The sequence below is a fragment of the Dromaius novaehollandiae genome, chromosome 19, assembly GCF_036370855.1.
Source record: "Dromaius novaehollandiae isolate bDroNov1 chromosome 19, bDroNov1.hap1, whole genome shotgun sequence".
In the NCBI taxonomy this organism is placed as follows: domain Eukaryota; kingdom Metazoa; phylum Chordata; class Aves; order Casuariiformes; family Dromaiidae; genus Dromaius; species Dromaius novaehollandiae.
In genome coordinates this window covers 2,984,280-3,012,194 of record NC_088116.1, presented here as the reverse complement: position 1 = coordinate 3,012,194, position 27,915 = coordinate 2,984,280, and the positions used below count along the sequence as shown (strand labels likewise).

Below are 27,915 nucleotides of genomic sequence, written 5' to 3'. Positions count from 1 at the left end.
GCCGCCAGGGGCCGCCGCAGCGCAGCGCAGCGCAGCGCAGCGCGGGGCGGGCGCGGCGGCTCCTCTCGCTGGCGCGGCCACGTGCCCACCCGGAAGCGGCGCGCCGGTCTGCGGGCGCTGCGGGCCGCGGCGATGGCGGGAGCTGCGTGCGGCCTGTGGCGGGCCGCGCGGCTCCCCTCCGCCGCCACCCCCTCCTCCTGCTTCTCCTCCTCCCCCTGGGCGCGGAGGGGCTTTGCCGCCCGGGAGAGGCGGCCCCCGGCTGCGGCCCCCGGCTGGGAGCTGCGGGGCGGGCGAGAGGGCGGCTCCCCCGCGGCGAGGCCGAGGCCGAGGCCGCTCCCGCCGCGGGCCAGGGGCTCCGAGATCCTCTTCGGGCTGGCGCCCTGCGCCCTGGCGCTCGCCCACGCCCGCAGGGCCTTCTTCAGGCTCTTCCTCAGGTCCGGCAGCGGCCCGCCGCGGCCCGCCACCAGCGAGCTGCTGCTGCAGGCGGCGGCCCGCGGGGTCCCCGTGGAGCGCGTCCCCAGGAGGGAGCTGGACGCCCTGTGCGGGGGGCAGGTCCACCAGGGCGTTTGCTTGGAGGCCACCCCTCTGCGCTGCCGCAGCGTGGAGGAGGCCGAAACGCTCCGTTCGGGGGGCGAGGACGGCCCGGGCCGCCGGGTGGTTTGGCTGGCGCTGGAGCGGATCCAGGACCCCATGAACCTGGGGGCCTTGCTGCGCTCCGCGTACTTCCTGGGCGCAGACGGAGTGGTGACCAGCCGGAGGAGCAGGTACGGCCTCGGCGGCCCGCTCCCGCCCTGCGAGGCTTTCTCCCCTTCTGCTAGCTCCCAGAGGGGGTTCTAGGCTGCGTTGCTCGACAGCTTCTCTGGAGGGTTTTCCAAGCCTGAGCTTGGAGTTGGGTTTGGCCAGTTAGTGCTTCGGGTTGCGCCCTGCAGGGAGGCTGAGGGAAGTGGCATTTCGTGCTGGTAGGAAACCAGGCCCTGCGTGCATAGCAGAGGCTTGGGAAGCAGAGACAGAAGGGTTTGTTTTGGGGGAAGGGGATTTATTTTGCTTTTTCTACCTTTTTTATATTTGGATTGTCCAACCGTGTGCAAAACTGCTGCAGCCTGTTTCCTGGGTTAACTTCAGAGCCGTCCCGTTCTCCATTGGAAAGTGGATATGTGTAGTGAGCGAGCCCATTTGCAGACTAGGCAGAAATAGATTACACAGGCAAGAGAAGTAAATAGAGAAATAAGAATTCTCCTTGTTTTCCTCTTATAAAATATAATATTTATGTCCTCATGTGAACTTTTTCCTCCTTCTCTTACAGCTGTCCCTTGACTCCAACAGTGAGCAAAGCTAGCTCTGGAGCTATGGAAGTCTTCGATGTCTACAGCACAGATGATCTCCAGAGTTTTTTGAAGGTAGAGCCATCCACAGGGTTGTTTTGTTTTTTTTTTTTTTGGTATTTTAGTGCAACCACATATATGGGAAATCTCAAATACTGCTCGTGTTGAACAGAGAGGAGGTACAGAAGGAGGACTCTCGTATTTCCAGTGCTTCTGTATTTCTGCTCTGCATTCCTGTGTGTTACCGGTTGTCTGTGCTGTAGGACCACCTCTGATGCGCATGTGCCCCCAGGCCAGTTCTGCCAGGTTAGATGGGGTCTGTGTTTCAGGTCCTTTTCTGGAGGATGGATTCAGGGAGATAATGCTGTGTCTCTGTTCTGCGTTCAGACCGCAGGCTCGGTAAGATGGGGCCTGTCTCCCTTTCTGTCCGTGGGGACTGGAGCTGGCGCTGCTGCCTGGGGTGGCCTTTCCCAGCACATGGTGGAGGCAAGTCCCGGGGCCTGAGCACACGATGGCAGCATTGGGCAGCCTTTGGAGCCGGGAGAAAAGAGAAGCCAAGGCTGGGTCTGAACCGCTGGGAATCTTTTTGCCCTGTACCTGTGCTCTGAGATGAGATAGGGCCCTGCGCAGAACGCTGCTGCAAAGGGGAGAATGCAAATGGAAGCTCGTGCTTTAAACTGCAGCAAACCCAGGGAATTTGCTTTGTGTTGGCAGGACATGTCTGTCCCCTGTTGTAGCAGCATTCCTCGTGGAGGTCCCCTGCGCCCTGGCCGGGCTGGGAACCGGCTGAACATTACCCCTGCGTGCCAGCGTAGGGCTGAGCGACTGGGCGAGCATTGGCGCGTGGCTGCGGGGCAGCAGGGAGTTGCAGCTCAGGCTCACAGGGAAAAACAGAAAAACCTCTATCCGGCTGTACAGTAGGTCTGTGGCAGCCAGAGCTCTGGATGATGATGAAATGAAAAGCATATAAAATATATTGATATTTAATTGAAACAGCTGGAAGAATCACTTTGTTATTGTAAAGCTTGAATTATTAACATTTTGAGCCATTGCAGCAGTTCGTTTAATTGGACCCAGATTTGCTGGCCTAACCCTTGGCATTGCCTGGCTGGTGTAAATTTGATGTAATGTAATGTACAAAGTGCCAATTTCACAGGAAATGAAGCTGGCAAGAAGCAGCAGCTCTTTTTATTGTTAAAGTGGATCTCCAAGACAAATAATTAAGGCTCTTATTATTAGGCTAAGGGAGGGGAAGCTGGTTCTCTTGTTATGCAAGTGGCTGAGAGTTTTGAGTGACCTGCTTTTTGTGCAAGCTGATTTGTTGGCATCGAAGTTTGAAAATGTGCGCTTGTGTCTGTAAATGTTACTGTGGGCTTCTGCTGGCTGAGCCTGCACTTGAAAAGTTCCGCTGCATTGCTCTGGATTAGCCTAATGTTAATGTAACATTACTTTTCTTGTATGCTTCCCTGGCAAAAACCCTCCTAGAGTTGTTATACTAGCAAAAGAAAAGGCTTTTCAATTGCTGTTTGTTTGCTTGCTGGCCTGGAATAGACATCAGAAGTAAAATCACCTTTTTTATTTTTATTTTTATTTTTTTTTCTTCTTAAAGCAAGGTTTGAATCCTGGTACTGGGAGGATTTTGGGGGTACAAGTTCAGGGGATGCTAATAAACAGACATAAAAGCCAATCAGCTTAACTGAAAATCTAAAAAAAAAAAATGTATATTTACATATGTGTCTTTTTTTTTTTTTTTAAAGCTTGAAAAATTGGAATTGTTTTTAACATTTGTCTTCCTTTCTGTTTCTTTCTAAGGCTAAAACTGCAGAAGGCTGGGAAGTCGTGGGAACAGTCAGCAGGACTGAGGATGCAGAAGATGTTCCTGTCGTCAATTGCTTGGAATTTCAGTGGAATAAACCCATTATTTTAGTAATAGGTATTTCAATTTACAGAGCTTTGGGCTTGGTGGAAGTGCGTGTATGAACGAATGATCGGAGTGATGGTTTATCTTCAAAGCTAGTTGCAGGGCTGCTATGTACCGCTTGGGTGTCATCACAGGTCTGAAAAAAGAAAAGCTCAGTCAGAAGTACTAGAGAGAACTGGCTGCAAATAAAGTAGGGAACCAGAAAACCTTGGGGAGTCTGGGAGCTTTCCAGCAGAAATTGCAGGAGCAAAACAGCTCACATAGATAACTGGGGAGTTTGATAACTGCAAAGGGACTAGATAGTAGTTTTCAGGGGCAGGGCAGGGTCAGTCCAGCCACAGAGCCACAGTGCCTTTTATTGCATCCTAGAGCCCTGAAACGAGATTTTTGGTACTGGCGAACCACAAACCTGAGTGAGAGATTAGGCGGATGGATGCTTGCTCTTGCTCTGCTGAGGCTGTAGTGGTAAGCTGTGCCATGTCTTTGCTCTGTTTTGATTCCTCTTAAAAGCGGGAATATATTTCTATGCTCAGATCTGTAACAAGGCTGAGATGTTTTTGGTGATGGTGGGAACACGCAGCTAGGCTTTATGGCACAGAGACCACCACTGAGACCAGCCAGTGGCTGGGTTTTATTCCTGGGAGGACTCGGGAGCTGTTGGCTGCTGCCATACCACCAGGAAGGGCAGGTTTAACCTCCTCCCTGCCAGACCCATGTGCTCTTTGTGCGATAAGTGCCTCTTGCCATGGTACTGAGTGTCTGAGCTCTGTGATTCTTTCAAGGCCGCCTTCTCCTCCATCTTCAACGTAGAGGAGACTTGCAGAGGCTGCTCAGAGTTTGGGGTTGTGCGAGCTCCTGGAAGGTGAGGAGAAGGGGAGTGATGGCCTTGTGATAGCTGGAGAAAGAATTCACCTGCGAGCACTGCTCGTGGCCTTGTGTGGCCGCGTTGTAGCCCCCCACTCCATGTCGCTTGGCACATGAGCTGGTTCAAGCTTTTACACCTGGAAGTAGTGTCATTTTGGCAGGGAGCCATGGAGGGGCTGTAATCCTGCCGTGTGCTGCCGTTTTCTTGGCTCAGAAGACATTCCTTTAATTAAAATGTTTATTGAACTCCTAGAAATACTGACAAGACAGCGCAGCAAATCTGGCATCTCTACAAGATGTGTGGAGCTGTGTTATAAAGGGAATAGCGAGGCTGGTAGCACTGCTGATGGACCACATAGAAATGCATCCCAGAAACGATGACAACACCAAGAGAAAGGAAGGGGGCGAAAGTGGCAGTGGTGTCGTTACCTTGAGTTATGAGAGATTTCTCCAGGAAAAGGTCCAAATATCCTTTTGTCAAGGGAGATTGGAGGCTGATTGGTAGATGCATGAGGAGAGCTCCCAGACCTTGCAGCAGTAATGATTTCAACTCTCTGCTGAGCACTAACTCTTCACTGAAAAGAAAATTGAACGTTATAGTCATCTGATGCTGGGGTTGTTTGAAGAAACATCCTAGATCTGAATATGTAGCATACCCGCAGCCGCAGAGAGAAGCAGAGATAAATTAGCATGGTAGTGAGCTTCTTAGCATTGCACAGATTGTCTTCTGAGTTATGCATTTGTAGACTTGAATTCACCTTCCTGGCGTTCTCGCTGGGTTGGCAAAGAGAACGATTTGGACAGTCCAGCTTAATGTTGTCCGCGCTGGAGTCATTGCCTGAGGTGACAGGCAGGCTGGCTGCCCTTACGGCTGGAAGCTTTGTGTGAAGAAGAACAGATTGGGAGCACTTAGATGTCCTCGCAAGAAGAGTTTCTGGGTAATTTGCTCTGCTTATGTATTCAGGCTTTAGCTGTGGCTTTAAAGCTGTTCATGGAATTGATGGTTTTATGTAGATGCTCATTTTGCATATTTTTGCAAACAGTCAGAACTGCTGCTTCTGCCTGGATTTGAACATCCTGTATTGAAAACTGCAGTTACTACACTGGTGTTAATTGAAAATGGGACAGGAAACCTCCCATGCGATTATTTTAGCCAAATTCTAGCTCTGGACTCGGAGGCCTTTGTGCCCTGCTGTGCAAAGCGTCTGGTAAGGTTTCTTGGAGGAGGTAGAGTAGTCGGGGCCTGGGTCTGATCCAATATGGCAAGTCTTTTTGTGAAGGTGGAGGATGGTGCATGTCATTACAAGCTCCTTTGAACTGCCAGGCCAAATCCAGGGTGGTATTGTAGTAAGAGAAGGGGAGTAAGCATTGCTAAATAAGTGTGACTGCATTTCATGTGCAGTGCCAGTGAGAGACAAAACTAGGAGACTGAAGTCAAAGAATTATCAGATGATTTTGTTCACCAGTATAAACTAGGATTTTATCCAATTCAGTCAACACTCGCTCCCGCGTGTCACTCTGCAGGTCTTTTTGCCCTGAATTTATGGGTCCTAATTATTTTAAGCAGCCAGAGCCATAAAAAGCTTTATAAAAGCTAGAAGCAAAATTGCTGCCTTTATTAGGAATCGTAAGACCCTTATCAGGGAGAGAAGAGGTTGCTCCAGGAACCGCTGCACTGCTGGTAATAGCTGCTGTCCCAGTTGGAGAATCCCATGAGAGTGAGATTTTGAGAGGCTCAGGAGACAAATATTGCTGTAAGTTGTAAAACTTTCCTGTATTAAATCAGGAAAAAGTAGGATGAGAATTTTTTCTTCTTGGAGCCTCCCTGGAGAGCCCCAGTCTAGCAGCGAAGAGGCCGGCTGGTCTGCAGGAGGCCTGGCTTCGACTCCGTGTCACCCCAGGCTTCCTGTGTGACCTTGGATAACTCACCCTGGCCTGTTCTGCACTGCTGGCTTAAACTGGTAAGAAAATAATGGTTAGGATGGAATTTGGTTTTTTGAAGGTTCATTTACCCCAGCCAATGGGTGCTTTTCCTCATATAGCTATCTCCACATGGGAAGGTGCTGCAAAACGCCTTACCCAAAGCGTTCTTTTGCTTGCACAAAATGCATCTTGCCAATTGGATCAGGTCAGCAAAGCCTTTTGCTGGGCCTCAGCTTCCAGTCTATGAAATGTGAATAATAGCATTTCTTTACATTGTGGCAATGGAGGGGTCTGGACAGATGAACACGTAGCTATGGGGGCATGGGTCCTGCTGGGAAAGCTTTACAAGTGGATATTGGTGAAAAAATTCTGTGGCAACGCAGGCAACCAAAGACCTCGTTTGTCTTGTAGAGGAGCCGGTCTTCAGTGGCATAGAAAGTGCCTGAGCACCCGTGTATGCTGTTACACTTAGGTAGGTTTCTAAATTTAGGTGGGCTGAGCAAGGCCTTGGTGACAGCACTGGTCGCAAAGACAGAAAGCCCTGGTAGGCAGCGTATGCCCCGACAGTGTCGTGCCAGAGCCGGTCTGGGATTCAGCAGGGATTGGGATAGGGTATGGCTGTCGAAGGGGACCATTCGGCTCCCAGGCTGCTGAGTCTGTTTTGTTAGAGGGTGAGCACATCTTTCAAACGAGCCAAGTATTCTTGCCGCCGTGTAGCTGTCTCTGTAGCTCTAAATAATGAATGTGGAAGAAATCTTTGGGGAGCTGAGCGAGTTGGGAGGTCCGTGGGCTTCTGCATTTTCACATGTCTGTGCATAGGATTGTTTAAAGCCTCTCCCTTTCCATTTCCCTTTGTGACAGTGTGAGTCAAACAACTACTAATGACCTGGGATAGATTTCAACTCTGTTTCACCAGTGTATCAGCCCAAACGTATCAGGGCTGTTGGATGGTTTAACAACTAATCAATTGAAGCCTCTGGTTAAATGTCTGCATTCACAAGTTGCACCCAGCTGGTGGTACTGTGTGCTGAGAAGGCTGAACCCGTCACTATCGATAGGGATGTAGGATTTGCTGGACCACATCAGGCCTGCGGCCTGTTGTCTGCTTCCTCCCTGTGCAGCAGCCAGCGTACGTGGGCAGCCGTACGCCGGGACGGGGGGTCCTGGCCTGAGGGATCCTCACGGTCAGGCTGCAAGGCTTTGCACTTTGCGCCCTGCATGCAGGTGTGTTGCACAGGTATTCCTCAAAAACACTTCACATACCTGGAGAACAGATCCAGGGAGGTCGGAATGGGCTGGGAAGGGAAAGCAGGTAAGGTGCTGGCCTCTTCTTTGGCTGATCCTGACTCTCATGCTCTGTTGGGGGTTAGTGAGGTTACTCATGAGCAGGATGCAGTTGTGACTGGGCATTAGCAGGAACCGTGTTCGGGAAGGTGAAAAAGGGATGTGATGGCTGCTGTGAGCTGACCTGAGCAGTGTCTTTGTTCTGCAGGTAGCGAAGGTGATGGACTTTCTCTAGAGACGCAGCGCTTGTGCCATCGGATGCTAGTCATACCCCCTGGAAGAGCACTTTGCCCAGGGATTGAATCGCTGAATGTCTCTGTTGCTACTGGTAAAAACAGTTCTGATGCGCAAACGTTTCACAGTCCAAATTCCTATATTTAAAAATTAAACATCCAGGCCCGCAGAATGATTTTCTTGCAGCTAAAAAAGTCCCCCTCCTTTCCTACAGGTATTCTCCTGCACTCCATCTGCAGCCACAAACTGGGGCATGGTGATTGATGTTATCCTGGCAGGTGGCGGAAACTGTTCAGCCCAGACCTTTTGACTGGGGAAGCTGCTCAGCGTTACGTGGCCACGCTCAGCTGGACTAGATCTGGAAGTACTCCTTCCAGGGTCTTCTCCGTTGCTGCAAGCTATAGGGAGAGACCCACTGAACTGAAATTCGCCTCGGCTGATGAGAACTGCACCACCCAAGCCCTGGCTCAGCACCGAATCCAGACTGTCTGCACGCCACTAGGTAACACCTCTTGGAGGAAAGGTCTTAAGGAAGCGTGGCAAAGCTAGACTTTGAAAGCAGCCAGCCAAATCCTTCATTTTTTTGCAGTAGAATATGCAGTGATAGCTGCAAGGCCCTTTTGTTGCACGGGAGACTGTGCATCGCTCAGGCTGCGGACAGGATTTTGGGTTGTAGTTGTGAGACGGTGTTTGGCTGGCGCTGCCTCTGAAAGCAGCCGTGCCCCGTCCCCCACCTCCTGCTGCCTCTCGCTACCCCACGCCTGAGCCCTCTGCCCTTCTAGCAACCGAGAGGGCCGAGGGGCTGATGGGACTGAAAACTACCCTGGAGCAGGAGGGAAGTCCTGCCTGTCAGGCGAGTTCCCTCCTGCGTGACCGCGCAGCTGGCTCAGGTTTGTCACCAAGCTGCCTTGTCCCTGGTGAGAATCAGGTGGGATTCGAAACTCCTCAGCAGTGATTTCTTTGCAGCGAGGCGGTTCCTCTGTTACGTGTTGCTGCTTGAGCGTCTGGAAATACTGTGTTGTATTTGATTATAAAATAGGTCTGCAGCCCTGCCGAAGGATGGACCTGACCCATCAGAACAGAGCTGGCTTGGGGAAACATGGAGTCCGTTGAAATAAAGCGCTGTAAAGATTTGTTGTAAACGTGAATCAATCCTTTTTGTGTCATATATAAATCCAGAGCGCAATTAGTGAAACAAGACATGGCACTTGCTGCAGGTGAGAAGGGGAGCGAGTAGCTTGTTCTTCTCATCCCAGAAAGTTTCCTTTCCCAGGTGCGCCTGATTCGGTAGGAAGCTGAGCCACCCCAGCACCATCGTCCCCCTCGATGGCATGGGGGGTTCAGGGAGTGGTGAGGGCCGCTTCATTTGCAAATATCCTGGTTGAAAACCAGGCTGGCTAAATCATTGAGAACCAAATGAATGTTATCGCTTAGCACCTTAATTATTTTATTTGGCTACTGTGGCCCTTTGCATAGGATTCCTCATTAACACTTAATTTACAGTGCCCTTTAGGGATAATTTCAAACAATTCAGCTTAGTCTCCCCCCTCCTCCCCTTCCAAATGAACAAGTAAATCACTCAGAGTGACTAATTAGGACTTTCCTTTGAGCTAAATGAAGTCTGTAAACTGGTCTGTGGATGTGGAGGTTTTTCAGATGTGTCACTCGGAGGGCCGGCTGGCCTTGCTGAGGGCTGGGGCTGGCGCTTGCTGCAGAAATGGTGCCAGAGCTCGTTACGCCGGCGCTTTTTGCGGCCGGGCCTGCAGCTCCGTGGCCGCAGCGTGTCCGTGCGTCTTCCCCGCATCCCGGCGCGGGAGCTGGGGGGCTGTCGGGGTGACGCCAGGCCCTGCAGCAGCCTCCGGGCTGTGGATTGCCGGACGGTGGCTGTGTTTCCCTTCCCCGGTGGAGACCGTCGTGGCACGGGCGGCTGGGGAGGTGTCTGGGGTCTTCAGCTCCCCCCGGGCCGGCGTAGCCCAGGGAAGGACCTGGGTCCTCCAGGGGCTCTGTGCAGATGTGCAAGAATAAATATTGCTCTGCTGGCTTTCACGTGGGGTCCGTGGCAACTTTTTACTGGTTTTGCTTTTCCAAGGTGTTGCGACTGTGGCCTGTGGATGAAAAGGGCCCTGGACGCTGCAGCAGTTATCCTCAGCTGCGTTTTCCCCTCCAGCCTCTAATGTGGAAAAGGGGGAAGAAGAAGAAACCGAACCCCTCTCCCCCTCGCCGGGGTTTGTGCCGAGCAGGGCTGCGGCGCTCCGAGTTCGCAGGCGAGCTGTTTGCCGCGTGGCAGCGACAGGGCGGTGGCCTGTGCGGGGCGATGCCCTGGCCGTGTGTAGCATTTACGTTTTATGGGGGGAATGGGGCGTCTTGAACGCGGAGATGGAAAAGGCAAGGGGGCACGGCGGCTTGGCGAGCCGCTCCTTGCCGCGGCGGCGGTGCGGGAAGCCTCGAGTGCCCCAGTAGAGGGTGCCCGTGGTTTAGATTTGCTCATTTTCAGGAGGAAAAATTCAGAGGATTTGGGGCTGAGTTCTTCCTCTTGAACAGCAGGGATGAGAATAAGACCATTTCTTTATTTTTCACTTATAGGTGAGTACATATATATTTTTTTCTGACTTCATAAGAACTGCGGTTTCTCCCCTTCAACACCCCCCCCCCCTTTTTTTTTTAATTTGGGCAGTGTGTTAGAGGAGGCCCTTCGTTAAGTTTGCTTCTGTGCCGGCCGGGAGGAAGGCGGGCACCCTCGGGCTGCGATTAGCAGTGCCAGCTCGCGCCAGCTAATGAAGGTGAGTAACGACGCAGCCGTTATTTTTCCGAAGTCTCCCCAAAAGCTGCGAACGCTTGGCGTCGGGGCGGTCGTGCCGGGAGGGATGAGCGTGCGGGGGCTCTCCGGGACCTGGGGACAGCGGCCACCCCTCCCTGGCCGGGTCTGTCTATGGTGGCCCAAGCCCGAGCGTGGCGGTGGCGCGGTGCTGTTATAAAGGGGGCTAAATGTGTGTGGGAAGAACTGAGATGGGAGGGAGCAGGGGGAGTTAAAGGTGAGATTCGGCACCGTGACGGTGACCCTTAGCGCGAGCAAAGCGGAGGGAAGTTGTCCCTCAGGCGGAGGGGAGCTGGGAGAGGTGCAGCTGGAGCGGGAGGGCTGGGAGCAACGTCTCACGCGTCTCCCTGGACCGCGGCTGATGTTTATTCTCGTGCGTGCGATTTCTAGTGGTTCTGGGCTCGTTTTGAATGTGTCGGCCAGCGCGCTTCCCGCGTGCTTCCCGAGCTGTCCCAGGGCTGGATGGAGACCCAGCTCCTGCAGCCAGCAGCTCGGCGGCGGTGAGGCCCCCGCGTTTTTCCGTGCTGTATCCGTAGAGCACCTTGGTTTGGCATGAGCGTTGGAGCGGTGCTTCGTGCTTGCCTTTGCCGAGCCTCTGTCGGCACGTCGCAGGAAAGCCTGGGTGCACCGTGATGTGCCGCGTCCTGGGTGGATTTGAGGGTGCAAAGGCCGGGGCGGTTCGGACGGGTGGGTTTGCAGCCGCCTCACGCGGTGCAATACAAGGTTTGCTGCAAGGGCAGCGCTCTGCGGTCCCTGGGGCTGCATCCAGCCCCTTCTCGTCTTGCTCCTCCTCGGCGCTGCCGCGATGCGCGTCCCTCTGCCGTCCCCGCGGGCCGGCTCGTGGGCACAGCCCCGGGCACCTGTCCCAGCAGCCGCTTCTCCTTCCCCATCTTCAGCCCGATCCTGCTCGGCGCTGAGCGCCCGGGGCCTCGCGCTGCCCCAGGGACCTCGGCAGCATCGCACCTTCCGCGGCGGAGCTCTGCGCCGCGCGGTTTGCCCCGATCTAATAAATGCGATCCATTAATTGGATCATTGCCTGCTTCTCCAGTTAATTTCCTGGATATTTTTAAATGTTGGAATGTAGTTTTTATAGTCCTTCATTATTTTTAGCCTTAAGCCTGACTGTAATCGTCCCTGTAATGTAACTGTAAAAAACTCCCTGCTTTATATCGTAGAGGAGGACATTAATTGTCATTTTTTGTGTACATCAGCAAGATCAAAACATGCTTCCTGATTACTTCTGTTTGTACATACGGTCTCTGATATTTGGATATGAATAAAGTGTGTGTGCGTGATTTGAAATGCAGTTCTGCCCTCCCTGCTGCTTGTCACGGGTTCCTTGCAGAAGCGTATTTACCAAATCGATCTTAAAGTTTAGTAATTGCCCTTCCAAAATGATTTCTCAATAATCAAAGTGCCTCTAAGCACTGTGACAAAATATTTGTCCTCGTTAGCTCGGAGGACGCGCCGTGTGCCTCCGTCTTTTTATCCTCGGACGAGGGCCGACGCCAATCTCCTCATCCCCCAAAATCAACTTCAGTGAGAATCGGTTTAAGGGGAAGCTCAGCTGCTGCCTCAGTTTGGGTTTTGTGCACGGAGTATCAGCACAACCCAAAAAATCCCCTGCTATAAAATCCGTAATTGCGGCCCAGTAAGGTTTCCTTTGGGGCCGGGAATAGCTTTTTTTGTCCCTGAAAGCTCCAGCTGACCTATTTCTCTCTTTAGGTGACAAAATAGTGACGACGGCCGCCTCGCGTGTCCCCATCAGCGGCCGAGGAGAGCGTCTGTCCCCTCCCGGAGCTGGGCCTTTTGGCGGCTCAGCCCGGCGCTGCGTCTGCTCCCAGGAAAGCTGCTGTTTTCAAGCAGTTTTGGCAACATCCCGTCCATCAGACCCAGCCCCTCCTGCGGGGTCCCCGGGCCCGCGGCGATCGCTGCCGGTTGCGATGGCTTTGGGACGGGGCCGCGGTGCACGCGCTGCGCGTTGGTACCCGCCGCAGCCGGCTCTGCCCGCGCGAGCGATGCCGCCGGGACGAGCGGGGTTTGTAAATGTAATCAACCTCGAGGTCTTGTCGCTTCCACAGGTGCAATTAACATTACCATCTGCTAATCCGTGATTAACGATGTTTACAAATATGCTACAACATGTTAAAATGTGCCTGCGCGCCTCCTCTTTTTTCTCCTTCCCCCTTTCCCGCGCCGCCGACGGGTGCGCGGGAGCCGGGAGCTCCCCGCCGCAGGCTGTGCCGAGCTGCTCGCCGCCGCGCAGACATTTCCTTTCCGTTATTTAAAAGTGCTGTTAAACTCCAAACCAGCTGTAGGAATGACAAGTTCAAATCAAAAGGTCACTGCTGCTAAATGGGATTTAATTGCACAGGGGTTGAGGTACGAACTGATGAGTCTGAATAATAAAACTTTGTTGGAAGTGACATATGGCGCGGTTTCAAGTAAATTTTTATTGATCGTCCCACAACTGATGTGTTAATGAAATGGCAGTTTTGCTTTGAGTTTGATATTGATGTTGCGTTTTAATAATGTCACACAGGAATATTGTGGATTCTAATAGGAGGAGTTTCTAATTTAAAAAAAAAAAAGAGTATTTTCTATTAACTGCCTTTTTCTTTTTAACATAGAGAGGAATATTTTATCTCAACTGCATGTCCTCCAGATCTAGGTTACATGTAATTGCTCTGTAATTGGTAGAACCATGTAAAAGCCATGGTATTTGCCAGTAAACCCTCTTAAGTTACCATGAAATTGAAGTGTGATATTTATTCTCTATAAAACTTGCTACCCAGCTAACGTGCGAGATGGGGTTTTGTTTGCCGCGGAGGCGGTTTTGCGCTGGCTGCGCGATGCACGCGTTGGTGCGACCCTGCACCGCCGCGAAGAGCGGGGAGTTCTCCGGCCTGGGGGGTGACGAGGTTATTTTGCTACGCTCCTGGTCGCTCAGCGTTGTTTGCATCTGATTGCATCTCTTAACGCATGACGTTGTTATGAAGTTGTTTGTGGTTAAGAAATTCATTAATTACGTGCAAGCAGCGCTGAGATGTCGCTCGCTGACCGAAGTCGGGGCAGCTCCTCGCTCACGCAAAGCACGTGAGAAGCCAGCCGTGGTGCCACCTTCCCTGGCGGTCCGGAGGTGTGACGGGGCTCACGTGCAACCAGGGTTTTTCCTCCCAATTGGGGTTTTTGCCACCCTTCTCCTGCCCGCCCGTGCGAAACGGAGTCCGTGTTTAGTGATCGCTCCCGATTTGCCTGCTGCGTGGCTTTAAATATGGGCAAAAGTGATCGACTTGCTTGTAATCCATAGTTTTATATACTTTTAAAATGTAACAGTATGCTGTGAATTGATGCAAACTTAAACCTGCCAATTATTCTTTTTTTTGTTTTTTTGCTGGCCTGTTTCAGAAGCTGCCGAATGAGCAGTGTTTCTCGTCTGCTTGGTGAGTGACAGCTCAGCTGGTTTCCTCGACGATCCGAAAATCTGGTCCCGGACGTCACGTCGCTGCTGCGACCCGTCCCCGACGCCGCTGCACCTCGCTCCGACTCCGCGCGGGAGGTACGTGGGCTGCCGTTTGGTGCAAACGTCCCTCAAAACTTTTCAAAGACGCCTTCGGCAGCTGGGTAGAAAAGATGCCAAGGCCGTCGAAACGCGAGGGTTTCGGCGTGCCGGCAAGGTGTTGCCGCGAGGTCGGGGAGCGCCGAGCACCTCCCCGTCGGGCTTCGCCGCGGAGTCTGCCGGCGCCTTCGCAGCTTTGCCTGGCCTCGTCAGCACCCTCCAGCGAGGCAGAGCTTATTCAAACCCCACCACGAGCCTTTTGCTTTAGATTGCATCTGCGCCTCATATGCATTTTTGTACAAACGAGGGTACTAAATGGCCTTTCGGTTCCTCTGTAATGTCTTTTTTAATGGAAGGTCCTGAATTAAGAACGTGTATATATGACTCCGAGAATTTTCTAAGTGATATTGAAAACCTATTGTAAAGTAGGATTTCTTCTTGCAAAATTATTTTAATGAGGTTCCAGTTTATTTTCTGGCTATATTTTACTTATTTAATCCTCCAGAGGGGTTTTTCAGAGGCAGCATCTCATTTTCGATGCAACTATTCTTAACATTAGGGAAAACTACCTTTCTGAAATGCATGAAGGGGAAAAAAAAAAAAAAAAGAACCAGAGGAAGATGTACGAGATAAGAATAAACTTGAAAAGCTTTGAGGTGGTTTATGGCTTCTCTTGAAAGAATAACAGTTCATGTATTTTTGTTATGGTGTGGTTTAATGATGCTTGCAGAAAAAAGATAAGGTAGGAATGGAAATATAAAATTAAACCAGCAAAGTGAATGTGATTATTTTAGTTACTAGTATTACCTGGGGAACAGGCTCTCGGGGTTTTTTATCTAGGCTAAATATTTGCTTTTCCAGGAGGAAAGGCCCCGTGCGTCTCGGAGGAGCGGGGGCTGAAGGAGAATTTCCCCGTGCGTCGCGGCAGCCTCGTCCGGGAGGGAGGCAGCGTCGCTCCTGCTGCTCCGTCCGTCTGCACCCGCCGGTTTTGGAGGCAAAGTGCTGCCCGGCCGCCCGGCTCCCGGGTGCTTTTCTGCTGCCGTCGAGGACCTCGGGGCTTCCCGTGGCCTGGGACCTCCTGGGCAGAGCCGCCTCGCTCCGGGTTTCTGCACCATCCGTGCAGGATTCCGCTGCGTGTTGCATGAAACGCAGGTGCCTGGAGGCTGCTCCCTGTGTCCCAGCGTTAAGGCGATTTGGGATGCCCGGGTGGCTGGAGAGCTGGCCGAAACCCTGCCCTCCAAGAGCCCTTCTCCCCCGCGGCGGCTCTGCTGCCTGGGTCGGGGCCCGGGGGGACGCGCGCACGTGGGATCGCGCTCTTCGCTACGTTCGATGGCGATTTGCTGGGATGGGTGAAGTTCTGAGCCAAACCGAGGGCCCCGGCCGGACCCCGCGTGCGTCCCGCCGCGCGCAGCCCTTGGTTGTCTCATCTCAGCCGCTCGCTCCTCGGCGAGCCCCGTCCGTGGGTCACGAGAGGTAAACTCGGAGATGAATTAAGCATGACATGTGGCCTTGAGCTTTACCGGGTAGTTAATTTTTCAATTTCTTTCATGGGTCTGGAGTAGAGAAGAGTTTGTTTATAATTAAAGTACTTGAAGATTTATACTTTAATTCAAATAGCTGAAAAGAAGCAGTTTCTGTGTAGGTTTCTTCACTATCAGAATCTAAAACAGATTATTATGTAAATTTTTCCGATCCTAAATTCATTATAATATTCAATTTCAGGAAATGCTCTTGACCATCTGCTGCTGCTCTAAGAAATGAGTCTTGGAGATTGTTTACTACCAGAAATATTGTAGGTATTTAGGATCTATCACTGTGGCATGCAAGGGCAATGTATTTATTTCCGAATCCCGGTTATAGAAATCCGTAATGCCGAAGCTGCAAGCCGGGGCAGTTTCCGTGCTGCAAACTTTCCGGCTCGTGCTGTTGTCCAACCTGCAGCAACCCCGTGCGTGGGCCTCGGGCAAGAGCACGGGGAGGAGAAGGGGGGAATTTGGGATGTTTCTGGTTCCCTGTGCAGCACCGTTGCTTGGCCTTGGGCTGGTGGAAAGCAGCTGTGGCTGGACCGAGGGTCGGAAGGGAAGGGAAGGGAAGGGAAAGGTCTTCTCCAATGACCAGCTTCATGTCCACGCGCAGGTCTGCTGCTTGCCTTGCGGAGACGTTGCCTCTTTACTGCTCATCAGGTTTTATTTAAAGTGGAGGGCTGTGAACGAGCATTAGGTTTTGGTTTCAGGCCTTTAATTTACCCTTGAAACGGCTCTTTTGCTCGGGAATGAGGCAACGCGGGAGGTTTCTGGCTCTGCTGCTTTTCCTTGGGCGAGTCGCTCGACTTCTGTCGCTCCGTCTCCCCGTCTGAGTCCCATCCGTAGAAGGAGGGTGATAATCCTTCCCTATCGCATCGGGATGCAGTATTGATTAATCCCTGGTCTTAATCAAAGTGCTCTGGGATGCCCCAGACGGAAAGTACTGTGAAAGTATCATTTGCGGTTTATCGTAACCTCCAAACTCGCCAAGACAAGTCAAAGGCTGATTTGCAGCGAGCTTTCTCCCTCGATGATTAAAGTAACCCAAACCTCCAGACAGAGAGGAAACACCGGGTGAAGACCTCTTTATCAGCACGTGTGCAGGACACGGAGCCCGCCGCTACCACGGAGCCAGCCTGAAGTTTAATCTATTTTTTCCAGCGTATTTTATTACCGCAGCTTGTACGCCGTTAGCAGTGTCAGGGGCAATGGATGAAACGCGGCGGCGGGCGATGCCGATGCGCTGCGAGCTGCGCGTGCCTCTCCGGCGATGCCCAGCCGCGGATCCCGGCGCCTGCTTCCCGCCGGCGGCACCGGCACCGTCGAGATGTTAGAAGGTTTTCTGACGCCCTGCTTGCTCCTGCTCACCTGGGTTTGGTTTTGCATCGAGTAGCGACACGTTAGACGTGGTTTCTGCTCGGCCAACGCGCAGTTGGGTGCACGAGCCGAAGGGCCGGGCCCGCGGGGCCGCGGCTGCTGCCTATTGATCGGGCCGGGTCGGGCGATGCGACGTCCAGCTCCGCTATCGACAGCTGCGCGGGGCCACGATGGGAACGAGCGGCTGCTGCCCGGCGCCCGGAGGGGGTTCGCACGCACCAGCCGCGGGAACGAGCGCTGGCAGCCGAAAACCGGGGCGCTGCTCGGGGCGGCGGGCGCGGGGCCTATTTGCAGCACGGCGTTGCAAGGGCAGGAGGAGGCTGCGCGAGCCCCCGGCGCCGGTACGCGCGGGGTGGTGTCAATGCAGCATGCAGAACAGCCATTAATACTGAATTACGTAAAGTATTTAGCAAGATTAACTATTAATACAGCGGGACAGGCTTCGGAAGGACTGGCTGCATCGATGCGAACGCGTGAGCGAGGCACTGCCCGCGCTCTAGCAGTAGGAATAGCAACAGCAGTAACAGCGATGCAGCGTGTCAGCGTCCGCAGCGGGAATTTTGTGCGTTCCTGATGTTCTTCATTCATGCACAAACCATGGGAACGCTGTTTTCTTATCTGGAGCCCGTCCTGGGCTGCAGTGTTCAAACACTAATCGTCTTCCTTCCCCTCCTTTAGGGAAATTTTAACTCGTGTCCTCTGTTGCTGAGTAGATGTTTAAGCTGGTAATAACGCGAGACAGAGGGAAATGAGCGGGCTGCTCCCGCCCGTCGCCTGCCTGAAAGCCGCCACAGATCGCACACGCGGAGTTAAAAAGGTATAAATTTGCATTCGAATTAGTTCTCTGCCGATGAAGGGTTCGTTTTTAACAGGGAGCGAGGAGAAAAGATGACGTCCCGTTTCCCCTTGGAGTCCCTCTCTTCCCCGAGCTCTGCAGCCGGGCTGGGGCTCCTCGCAAGGCGACCGCGGCAGACTTGGACCCGGACCCGGACCCGGACCCGGGCACGGCATCGCTGCCGGCGCCGCGGCGGACTGTTGTCGCACAGATCCCGGAGCGCTGGATCCCCCCTAATAGCCCGTAACACACGCGTGGAAAATCGGATCTTGCTGCCTGGCAGCAGTTTCTTTGCTCCCGCTGCTCGTTTCCCCCCTCCGAAGCCCTAATCCGCCTCGGTCGCACCCGGAGCGCAGGCGGCAAACAGGATTAGGGCGGCGGATGCGGGATGACGGCGTTCGGGAGCGGACCATCGCTAAGGTGTTTTCCTTCTCAATGCTTGGACCGGGGCGGGATTTCCTGAGCTTCTCCAGCAGTTCCTACTTCAGCCGGCACCGGGCAAGGCTTCGGCCCCCGATTCCCGCTTCCCGGCTGCTCCAGCCCGCGCGCGCGCACGGGGCCGCGCTGCCGTCACCGCTCCCGGCCGGCCGGCTGTGACGGTGAGGTTACGGGGTTGCCGAAGCGGGTGTCTGCCGCGCGTGTGTGCGAAGCAGATGTGAGCAGATCCCCCTTCGATTTCCGAGACTGCCTGGGGAATATTGCTAACTAATTATAGCAAACAAGATGTGCTCCCCTCTTCTTGCGTTTTTGTGATAAACATTGTCTCCTCTCGACAGCTGAGTGTTTAATTAGTGTTGATTGTTGTTCGCGTGTTCAATAACTGCTCATTAGCAGGGGGAGGTGTCTGCCGATCCGGCGTGGCCTGGAGCGCGGGGGAGCGGAGGGTGCTCCTAATTAGGGATGCAATTTATTTGAGCAAGTCATGTGTACAGCAGCCCGTGTTTTGGGTTAATTCTCAAGGTTAGAGGGTAGGGTCCCCCAAAGCAGCCCCAGGCTGGCGGCTGGGCGCCCTGCTCCACGCAAAGCCCGGTATCCCTAGACGGTATCCCTAGAAATGGGTACATAATGCACGCGCGTGTGGGTGTCTGCGGATGCCCGTGTGTTTTCACAACAGCTTTCAGCAGAGCCTGGACGGGGAGGATATTCGGATGCTCCTGTCCTATTTCCCTATAGACCGTGCCCGTTTCCCCAGGTTTTGCCTGAAAAACGCCGCCTCGCAGCGCTGGAAAGCTCTCTGCAGCAAGGGTCCTTAGCAAGCGGGCGGAAAACAAGCAGCAGCTCGCTCTTGGAAGAGCTGGAACAGGCCCGCGCCGCTGCGGGAGGACGGCTGCGGTTTACCGTCAGCGTGGGTTTTATCAGATAATGCGATCGCGCGAGGCAGGCACGTCTTTCAGGCGGTCGCATTTGACTGTATTTACATAGGGAATAATTGTGCGGCGAGCGGCACCGGCCCGCGTGCAGCCGCGGCCCGAGGTGGAGAGCCGGGCTGATCCTCCAGCCATAGCACAGCTATCTCTGATTTAGATGAGGAGAAATGAGTCCCCAAGCAAACAAAAAGACGAGGCTGTATTTTTGAAGGTGCATATCGGTGCGATCCCGGGAGCCGCGGTGTCCGTGCAGGGCACGAGGGCAGGGGCCGCGTCCGCACCTTCCCGGGTGGCATCAGCCCCGCGGATGCGGCCGGGGGGAGCCGGGGCCGGTCCCCTGCAGCCGCCCTAATGCTCGTGCACGAACGCCCGTCTCCGCTGCGTGCAGCCCCCTTTATCCACCTCCCCGCGGGGCCTTTGGTGGTGGCGACGATGGAGCTCTCGCGCTCGGTGGCCGCCGTCTCCTGCCCGGCACCTGCTCGCCGCGGTCCGGTCTCACCGCTGCTCCCGTGCGGCGATTCACACGTAACCCCCAGCCGAACAAAACGCGGCGAAAAATCAAATCTAATTACGTGCCATTGATTTCTTTCCAAATTTGCTTCTCATACACTTTTTGACTGCTCCTTGATTTTTTTTTTTTTCTCTCCTGCTTTTCCCATCCCCTTTCCTTCCCCGCTCACTCGCCGCAGTCTCCTCCCGCGGAAACAGGTGCCGCTGCCCTCGCACTGGACCCGCGACGGTCAGGAATTACGGACACTGACTAATTTTCTTGCTATCGCCTGCAAGCAGGGATTATCTGCGTGATGAGCCTCCTCTTAAGGGCCAGGTAGGACCTTGCAGCTTCCCGATTGCTTTTTTTCCTTCCTCTCCTCGTCCGTCTTTGCAAGCCGGACTCGGTTTTCGGTGCAAGCGTTGGTTGCACGGCACGAGCTGCCGAGTGCCTGCAGCCGCCTGCACCCCCGGGGCTCACGGGACCGGCTTCGCGGGTGGCTTTCCGCCGTGTCCAGCTCCGTGTGCCCCTTTCCCGGCGGGGTCGGAGGAGGGAACCACCGGAGCAGACTGGGAGCAGTGTCGTTTCTCCTGCCCGGGGTTTCCGCTTGAATTCGCTGCCCGGTGGGAACAGCAGCTGGGATGCCGGTGCCGCCTGGCCAGATGTTTGCAGCTGGCTGGTTGCCTTGGCAGGGCGATGGGGAGGAGATGGGCTCGGGGCGGCAGCATCCGCGGTGCCCGTGCCCCTCGTCGCCGCTGCCGGCCCCGGCCGTGCCCAAGGTGCCCTGCAAGGGGCTGCCCTCCACCTGCGATGCCGCTCAGCGGCTGCACGCGGGGAGATAAAACAGCTTCCCTCCACTCCTGCCGGGTTTCCCTGGGTGTGACGTGGCCCAAGGTTTGCAGCTCAAGGTGGGCTTCGAGCCGGCCCTCTGGGACCACCCAGGCTTTGGGTCCCCCGCGCCAGGTCGCTGCCGGAGCCCCGGGGCACCACGAGAAACCCCCCGCCGGAGATATACGGCTCCCAGGGACGGGGCAGATTTATAGCGTAAGGAGAAATATTTAGGCCAGAGACAGTTCGGTTGTGTTAATTATGAAAATCTAAAGATAATCTATATTTAATGTCAACTTTTTCTCAAATTTACTAAAGAAAGAGCAGGATATATGCACGTGGTGACATTTAAATGAAGAACAAGGTGCAATTAAACTCCAAAATGTACAGTAGACTAATTGGGAGAGAATGACAAATATAGTTATCACCAGCGACTAATTAGGGATCCGCTTTAGCTTTCCTTGCTTGATTAATCTCGACTGGGTGTTAATAAGTTACGGGGGCCGTTTGCTCCCCCGGCCGGGCGGTGAGGAGATGCTTTACGCCGCAGGATGCTTCAGCAGCGAGGGTCTGGGCTCGCTGGGCGGGAAAGGCGATGCACTGCTCGTTTCGGCTTCGCGAAGCGGCTGGGCACCTCGCTCAGGTCCGATCCCGCGATCTGCCGGTCCTCCACGGTGCGAGAGAATCGGCACCGGCTTTCCCGGCGCTCCGGGGCAGCGAGCGCCCCGAGAACGGCACAACTCGTGACACCGCATCGGCTCTGCCGGCATGCCCGTCGTCCCCGAGACTTAAGCTCTTGCCTTTTTGCATTGAAAGGTGGGAATAACAGTAAACCGTTAATGCTGCGCTCTACGTGTCGCGCTGTGCACAACGAGGGACGTGACGCGGAGGCGGATAAACCACCGTCGTGCTCAGACAACAGTCTGCGGGAGACGGGGTAGCACGAGGGATCGGAGCGCGGGAACGGGCGTGGGAAAGCACAGTTTTATAGCCCAAACTGCCTCCAGCTTTTACCGCTACATTTATTAGACTTTGATTCGATGAAATTCGATGTATTTTTAAATATGCTGGTCCCTGTTCGTAGTGGATGCTCCGTGATATAAAACCCTGGAAGTGCTGGTGGGTGGATGCGTCGCTGCGGCCGGAGCCGCGCTGGGATGGGCAGCACCGTGTTTCTGCTTGCAGAGCGCCTGCGGCCTTTTCCTGGCGGATCCGGGGTGCTGCATCTCCCCGTGGAAACCGCAGCCCGAGGCACCGCTGGCCTTTCCCGCTGGGAAAGCTCCGGAGCGGGAGGCGGCCGGGATGCCGCGGCGCCGCCATCCCCACGGCCAAAACGCGGGGAAACGGGGTTTTCCGCAGGGCCCGGCCGGGCGGGGAGGCTCCCGGTGCCTCCGGCAGACGCGGGGCCGCGTTCGCCGGGCCGATGCCGGGCCGTGGACCGGGAGCGCAGCCGTCGCCGCGCGGTCGCCATGGCAACGCCGGCCGGCGAGAGCATCGTTCTCGCGCGCGAGTCCCGTTGACCTCACTTAGAATTATTACCTTTAGCCAAATAAAATAATTTGTGTTAATAAAGAGACCATTTTCCCCCGGCTTCCAGGCGAGCCTTCCCCAGAAGGCAGAGTGACTCCTTAATTACACTTTTACTGCAAGGTGATTAATGCTCAATATGTGGTACTCCATTTAAATAAGTCGCTTATTAACACCTGTAATATGTTTTAATTTCCCCCCCGCCCCCTTCCACGGCAGGCCGGGGTGTGCGGCGGCACGGCGAGCACACGAGGCTCCCCGAAAACCGGCAGCGAGCGGGGAAAAGCGCGGGATGCTTTTCCCTTTGCCTGCAACAGCGGGAGGCCAGGGCAGGAACGGATGCGATTTTGGCTGCAGGATGCAATTTTGGGCCTGGAAACGTTGCTTTTGACTCACCCCCTCCCTTTTTGCATGTAATTTTAAGGACCTTCTTTTTTGCTGTTATTCGTTGTTTGGTTGCGTGCTCAGCCAGCGTTTAGGAAAAAAAAGAGGGGCAAAGCATGTCTATGAGTACCTGAAATGCACTGCTGCTCGTGATCACACTTAATTCGAGAGTGAAGAGCTATTTTATGTGAAAAACGGAACCTGTAGAATAATTGCAGATTTTCTTTCTGCCTTTTCTTTCTGCAGAGTTTGGCGATGCTGCCGGCGGCCTCTCGTGCCGGGGGGGCCCGGCGGTGCCCCCGCTCCCGCTGCAGCGCCCGGCAGGTACAGGCCGCTTCGGCTCGTGCGATTCCCCCGCGGCGGCATCCCCTTACCGCTGACGCCACTCCTGACTGCGCTTTGCGTCAGGCGTCTGTGTATGTATTTATTTTAAACAGGGATTTCTGTTTATGCTGGATTCTCGGTTTGTCCTCGTGCGGCTGTTCCTCCCCCCCGGACCCGGTTTTGTCCCGGCGGGTGGATTTGCAGGTGCAGAAGACGATAGAAAACCGGTTTTGGTGCAGCGTGAGCCGCCCGCGGGGAGCCAGGCGCTGGCTCGTGATGTTGCAGGGTGTGAGCGGTGCCCGCGCTGCTCGTGTTTTACTGGTTCTTCCCTTTTTTCCATACTCTTTTCCTGCCAAGCAGCGTTTTCCGGGGACGCCGGTAGCACCCTGAGAGCCCAGCTCCGGCTCTCCCCCTTCGTTTTCCCCGAGTTGCTTTACTTCATTAAAAAGGTGCAAAGAATGAGGAAGGAATAAGCAGAAAACCAATGGACGTGTATGTGTGTGTGTGTATATATATATATATATGTGTATATATATATATATACACACACATATATACACATATGTATATACATATATTTTAAACTAACAGTAGCCTCTTTTGGTTAAGGCTGGAGGGGACCCCTTATTAAATGATGATAACACTTCCATTAACAGATAACTTCTTATTTAAATGATGACGATATTGTTAATAGAAGATGTTTCTGTAAAGGCCCAAAGGAGAGGTCATACCTGTGATTTTACTTTTTTCTCTGCTTTTCTGGGGCAGGAGGTGTTTGTTGGTTTGATTTTAGTTTCTGGTCTCCTTCGAGCAGAGAGATGCAAACTGCCTGACTCTGTTCAGGCTCAGCCTACGCAAGCGCTGAAGCTCTGTCGCAGCAATGGCTCCTTAGCCAGGTTAATTACGGGAGAGCCGTTAATTTGGGTGCTAAAGGAGACTGTTCTCGGCAGTCGGTTCTGTCGCCGGCTTCGAGGCACCGAGCACCCACCCTGCTCCCCGCTGCCGGGTCTTTGTGGGCCCGCTCGTTCGCAGGGGCGAGCGGTACGTCACCGAGCAGCCCTTAGTAGTCATCTGTTTCGGGACTAATTCTCATCCAAAATGGGCTTCTATTGCATTAAATAAAACTTCAGGTAATTCTGAAAATAATGTTTCTCTGGTGTCCAGGACCGAGCGCGAGTCTCTAGCCGAGTCGATCCTGTTTAATCGTTACGAGGCTGTAGAGGAGCCTCCCGCGGGTAGGTGCGCTTTCCCCCCTCTCTCTCTCTTTTTTTTTTTAGCTTTGTGTCTTTAACATCATTTTCACTTGCAGCCAGATGTTTTGCTCTGTAATTTCTTTCTGCCCTAACGGCACTGCTTTTTCTCGGTGTTTAAGCCGAACACGACGGAGGCGGGTGCAAACGGACGCCCATCGCGCCCCGGCACCGGCCCCTCTTGCAGAAAACAGGCCCTGGCTCCAACCCACCTTTTCCTCCTTTCCGCGGTGACGGAAAAGACAACGGGTCCCGTTCGGGGATGGGCAGCGTCTCCCCACGCGTTAAAACCTGCCTTAAACCCGAGCAGCGGCCGGTCCCGTAGCAGCTGAGGTTTATTGCCTGTAAAGGATGAAATTAATGCAAGTTATCCTCGGAAACTCTCCTGGTTTGTGCTGGCCCTTTCCATGCCGGCGGTGTGTCTTTGCCAGCCCGTTAGCTGGTACCGCTTACCGAAACAGCGTTAAAAAGCAAGAAAAGCCTCTGGTTTCGCCAGCACCTCCCGAGCGAGCTGATGAAGCTGCCGCTGATGCTCTCGGCCTCCTTTCCTTGGGGTAACGCACGTGCTTGAATCACAATTTTCTCGACGAGGCTTTCTCGCCAGGTGCAGCCTTAGGCAAATATATTTTTAATGGCCGTTGGGTCATAACGAGGTTTTTCAGGCCGTTTTCCCGGCCAGTCCGCCGGGCGCTCCCGCTCTTACCTGCCCCTCTCTTTGCTAAGCCGCTGCGCTAAGCTATCCATCACCTTCATCGTTCCTGGAGGAAAAAATTGCGCCTTGATTTTTCTCTAATACTGTAGCCAAAAATGAAAAGAGAAATTCAGCAAAAAAGGACAGAAGACAAATATATCGAGGCACGTACCTCTGACTTACAGCCCACCGGATATTTTTACGGCGGTTACTTATTCTCATTAAATTGAGTAGGCTTAAAGGGGAAGCTGAACTTTGAGCCGATATATAGGTGAAATAACGCTAAATTCCCCTATTACACATCATCATTAACTTGTTTGTTTTTATTGGGCAAACACTAAACATAATGGGCTGCGAATGGTGTTTTTAATTATTCCAATGAATATTCATAACGTGCAGGACCTTGGGAGTAAATAAAGCCGAGGAGCTGCTCCGCGGCGGTGGGGAGCGGAGCTCCGTCGGCCGAGCTGGAGCGTGCGGGGCGGCGCGGGCGCGGGAACGCCTCGGCCCCGGGCGCGTGGGGAGCTTCCAAATCCCTGATTATTTGTGTTTTTTCCTTATTCACCAAATCCTTTCTTTCTACGGCATTCCCGTTTGGTGGGATAACTCCAAAGAGTTTTTCCCGCCAGGTATTTGGAGCATTGGTTATGCACGAGGTTGCGCAGGCGGAGCAGGGATGCGCGTGGCTGATGATGGAGCGACTGACGGATGCCGAAGCAGGGACGACGTCCTCCATCCTCCGTCCTCCATCCTCCATCCTCCGTCCTCCATCCCGGCACGCGCGTGCTCGGCCGCTGCAGCGGGCCGCAGGTCTCCAGCCCAGCGCCGGACCATGGGCCTGGCTGCCACAAAGGCACGTGCGACTTGTGAATTAAGAGACTCGGTAACTCGCAGAACGAAGGTTGAAAATGACTTTATTTTACGGCTGGTTTCAGCCATCTGAGTGATGTTGCGTGTATTGGTTGTATTTATAACTTAATAGCTTTTCTCAATTTTATGATACTTTTTATGATACTTGTGGCTTTATGGTACTTCATAATTTTCCTCGGATTCATTAAACGCGGCCGAGGGTGGAGCTGGCGGCGGGAGCAGGTAGCGCGGTGCCGGCCGGGCCGCGGCGAGGCGATGCGCGGGGAGCTGGTGGCCATCCGTGTCCGTCCCGCTGGCGCAGAAGCCGTCTCTGGCTGCAAAGCACGTGCCGACGCTTAAATACTTGCTTGGTTCTTGCATTTCGAAAACCTTCCCTTTGCAAACGCGCTGAGCGCCCAGGAGCTTCGCTGCGGGTCTGGGGCAGGAGCAGAGCCTGCGGCGGGAGCAGCCGCCTCGCGGAAGCACCGAGGCGGAGGGGAAGGGGGAGGCTGGTTCTGGGGGCCCCAAAATCCTGTAGGACGTCTCGGATTTGTGCATTAACCTTCCGGCTGGAGCCCCTGCCCACGCCGGGCCTCGGCTCCTGCCTCGGGAACCGAAAGGAAACCTAAAGGAAACTGCTCGCACGTGCTGCCGCGGCGCCGGAGATGCTGCGCGCGTTTCTTTTGCGGAGTTTGGAACAACTCGATTCCCAATCCCGCTTTCGGGAAAATGGAAACTGATGAAATTGGCTCCTTAAAAAAACCCCAAACCCCCCAAAACGGCACTGCGGGGCAGCCCTCCGCGGCCCGCGGGGGGGTCTGGTTTCGGTTTGGAGGGAGGGGGCCGGTGCACGCCGGGGCCCCCGCGCCTTGGCTCCTTGCACCGATTTCCGATCTGGATTGATAACGCGCTAACAAACTCGGCAGCAGCCTTCATTACCGGCTGCTGGTCTGCGGGACCGCAATGCATTTATAATTTTTATTGTTATATCTTTTAATTTTATTTTGCTTTCCTTGCTGTCTTGGAGAAGGGAAGATAGGAGTCCATATTTATTACAGAGCAAACGATCTACCTCGGCGAATGTATGTATCAGTTAATTTAATCTCACCAGTTTTATTTAAACTGTTTTTCCTTCCTTTCTTTACTTCCCTCCTCCTGCCGCTCCCCCCTTTTCCTCCTTCTCCCGGTGCAAGGTGATCAGTTCATTTAAAAAAAAAAAAAAAGAAAAGCTGGAAAGTAAAACTATCCCCTGGCTTTTATAATCGGGGCTGAAAAGCCTTTTTCTGGTTGCTACGGAGCGGCGCTGCCTCTCGCCGCCGCGCGCCTCGCGGCCCCCAGCCTGATTGACATTTACAAATTACCAAGCTGAGAGTGTTCAATCTTTGACCCGTGTGTTTCTATTCAGCAATGAGTGAGATTTGCAAGCATTTTGTCATATAATTACTGCAAATCCCTTGAAAATTTCCACAACAACGCCTAGATGAATGGTAATTTGTGCAGACAGCCGCTGATGCCTTCACAATACACTAAGATGCAAAACAGCCCAATTTTTTTTTTTTTTTCACCCTAAGATTTCTGGGGGGAAAAAAATGCTCTACATCCGAGCGTGTTGTAAAATATTTGGATTGTTAGATTTATTTGCTTACACGGCCTATATTTGTGCTGATTTTATTGTATTGACTGTATGCATTTTTTCCCTCCCGTGGTACAGGTTTATTGTGCGCTGGCCGTGCGCATACATCACCCGCATTGTTCTCCGGGAAATTTATTCCACCTTTCAGCGGGCTCTTGATAGGACTTATTGCATTACTAGTTAAGTGCTGAGATTTGCTACTACAAAGATTTGAAACAGCCCCTTGTAATGTTTATTTGCCAGACATGGCTGAGATCATACGTTTTCATAACGCCCGGAATACATCTGCGCTGCCGCAGCCGGCGGGGCCGGTGCCGCGCGGTGCCGGGGCGCGAGAGGGCTCGGCGCCTCTCCGAGTCGGAGCCCGAGGAGCCGACGGGAGGATTTCGGAGCCGCGGGAGGAGGTAGGTGGGCAGCACCTGTTGAAACCCTCCGGCACGCTTCTTTAGAGGTTGCCCGTGCGGATCAGTGTGATCGCACGTGCATCTGGATCTGGGCAGCAAACATCTCCCAAAGGGGACCACGGACCTCCTGCCGCGGTGACCTTCCCGGGACGGTCTGTAGCCGTCTGCTCGGGGCAGAGCCACTTGGTGGGACGGGGACGGGGACGGGGATGGGGACATGGCCATCCCTCGGTGGGGGCGGCCAGCTTGGCCGCTTCGCCCCAGGGGCCTCACGGCGGTCGGCACCGAGAAAGTTGTCCCCCCATCCCCTCCATCCCCTCCATCCGCTGATGGCGACGGTCTCTTACCCGGAGTTCGCAGATAAATTTTGTCTGGCGCCTATCTAGAACTTACACAGTCACCTACTAATTTAAAACAACTTGCCCCAGGTGATGGGTGAACACACTTGAAAATTAAATGGGTCTGATTTAAGCATCCCTTTTCTGAAGCCAAAGATTATATAATTAAATTA

General features: G+C 53.8%; 1 protein-coding gene across 1 annotated transcript; it reads left to right on the top strand.

The window, feature by feature from the left end:
- The first annotated feature begins 48 nt into the window (after positions 1-48).
- On the top strand, positions 49-8,690 carry MRM1 (mitochondrial rRNA methyltransferase 1). Its single transcript, XM_026106250.2, has 5 exons — positions 49-764; positions 1,304-1,397; positions 3,135-3,255; positions 7,523-7,642; positions 7,763-8,690. The coding sequence occupies exons 1-5, from the start codon at positions 133-135 to the stop codon at positions 7,810-7,812; spliced, it is 1,017 nt and encodes a 338-aa protein (XP_025962035.2). The 5' UTR covers positions 49-132; the 3' UTR covers positions 7,813-8,690.
- Positions 8,691-27,915: the final 19,225 nt, after the last annotated feature.

What these genes read in the sequence shown, in the direction of transcription:
- MRM1 (XM_026106250.2), top strand. Translation starts at nt 133, where the DNA reads ATGGCGGGAGCTGCGTGCGGCCTGTGGCGGGCCGCGCGGCTCCCCTCC. An exon ending in ATCTCCAGAGTTTTTTGAAG is followed by an intron (nt 1,398 to 3,134) that starts GTAGAGCCATCC and finishes TTTCTTTCTAAG; the next exon opens with GCTAAAACTGCAGAAGGCTG. An exon ending in GAATGTCTCTGTTGCTACTG is followed by an intron (nt 7,643 to 7,762) that starts GTAAAAACAGTT and finishes CCTTTCCTACAG; the next exon opens with GTATTCTCCTGCACTCCATC.